The 821-nt window shown below is 52.5% G+C and overlaps 1 protein-coding gene across 1 annotated transcript; it reads left to right on the top strand.

The window, feature by feature from the left end:
• The first annotated feature begins 6 nt into the window (after window positions 1-6).
• Window positions 7-710, top strand: LOC107751169 (protein APCDD1-like). The gene is made up of 2 exons (XM_016566795.1): window positions 7-325; window positions 365-710. The coding sequence occupies exons 1-2, from the start codon at window positions 19-21 to the stop codon at window positions 475-477; spliced, it is 420 nt and encodes a 139-aa protein (XP_016422281.1). The 5' UTR covers window positions 7-18; the 3' UTR covers window positions 478-710.
• Window positions 711-821: the final 111 nt, after the last annotated feature.

Genomic DNA, 821 nt, shown 5'->3' on the forward strand with positions numbered 1-821 from the left:
GGTGTTCCAGTGAGTCAGATGCGCGTGACACCGATGGATCTGGCGAGCACGTCTCTGCTGAATGTGTTTAAAGGGAACGGCTGCGGTGTTCAGGGCTCGTGGCAGGTGGGCGTGGAGCAGGACGTGACTCCGACCAATGGCTGCGCGGCGCTGGGGCTCCGCCTCCCGCACACAGAGTATGAGCTCTTCCGATTGGAGCGTGACGCCGGCGGACAATTCCTGCTGTTTAACGGCCAGCGGCCCAGCGACGGCTCCAGCCCCGACCGACCCGACAGACGGCCCACGTCCTACCAGACACCGCTGGTGCAGTGCTCCGCCGCTGGAGGTCAGAGGTCAGAGGTCAGCGCCGCGCAGAGCCTCGGAGGTCAGAGGTCAGAGGTCAATGCCGCGCAGCGCCTCAGCAGCTGGGCCGGTTACCACGGCGACCTGGCGGCAGCAGCGGTCTGGAGTTTGGCGTTTATGGGTTTCTTGGGCTGAGAGACGTAAAAACAAACAGATGTTTGTGACCCAGAATGCACTTGACGGGACGGGACGAATGAAAACTGCTGCACAACAGGAACCGCACTTTACTAGAAGCCCTGCGCTTTCATTAAGACGGGACTTTACATCCTAAAACATGCCTGCAAATGAGTTTCAGAGGGAAAAATCTCCCAAAAACAAAGATTCTGTCATTATTTATTCACTTTCGATGCGACGACAGTTCAGAGTCCAGGGGCTTCATCTATAGACATGCATAAAATTATCCTAATGCATTAATACATTATGTATGATTGAATATAAATATATATATTTAAATATATATTTTTATTTTATTTTTATTT

The sequence above is a fragment of the Sinocyclocheilus rhinocerous genome, unplaced genomic scaffold, assembly GCF_001515625.1.
Source record: "Sinocyclocheilus rhinocerous isolate Xijiao unplaced genomic scaffold, SAMN03320098_v1.1 scaffold43008, whole genome shotgun sequence".
Lineage (NCBI taxonomy): Eukaryota > Metazoa > Chordata > Actinopteri > Cypriniformes > Cyprinidae > Sinocyclocheilus > Sinocyclocheilus rhinocerous.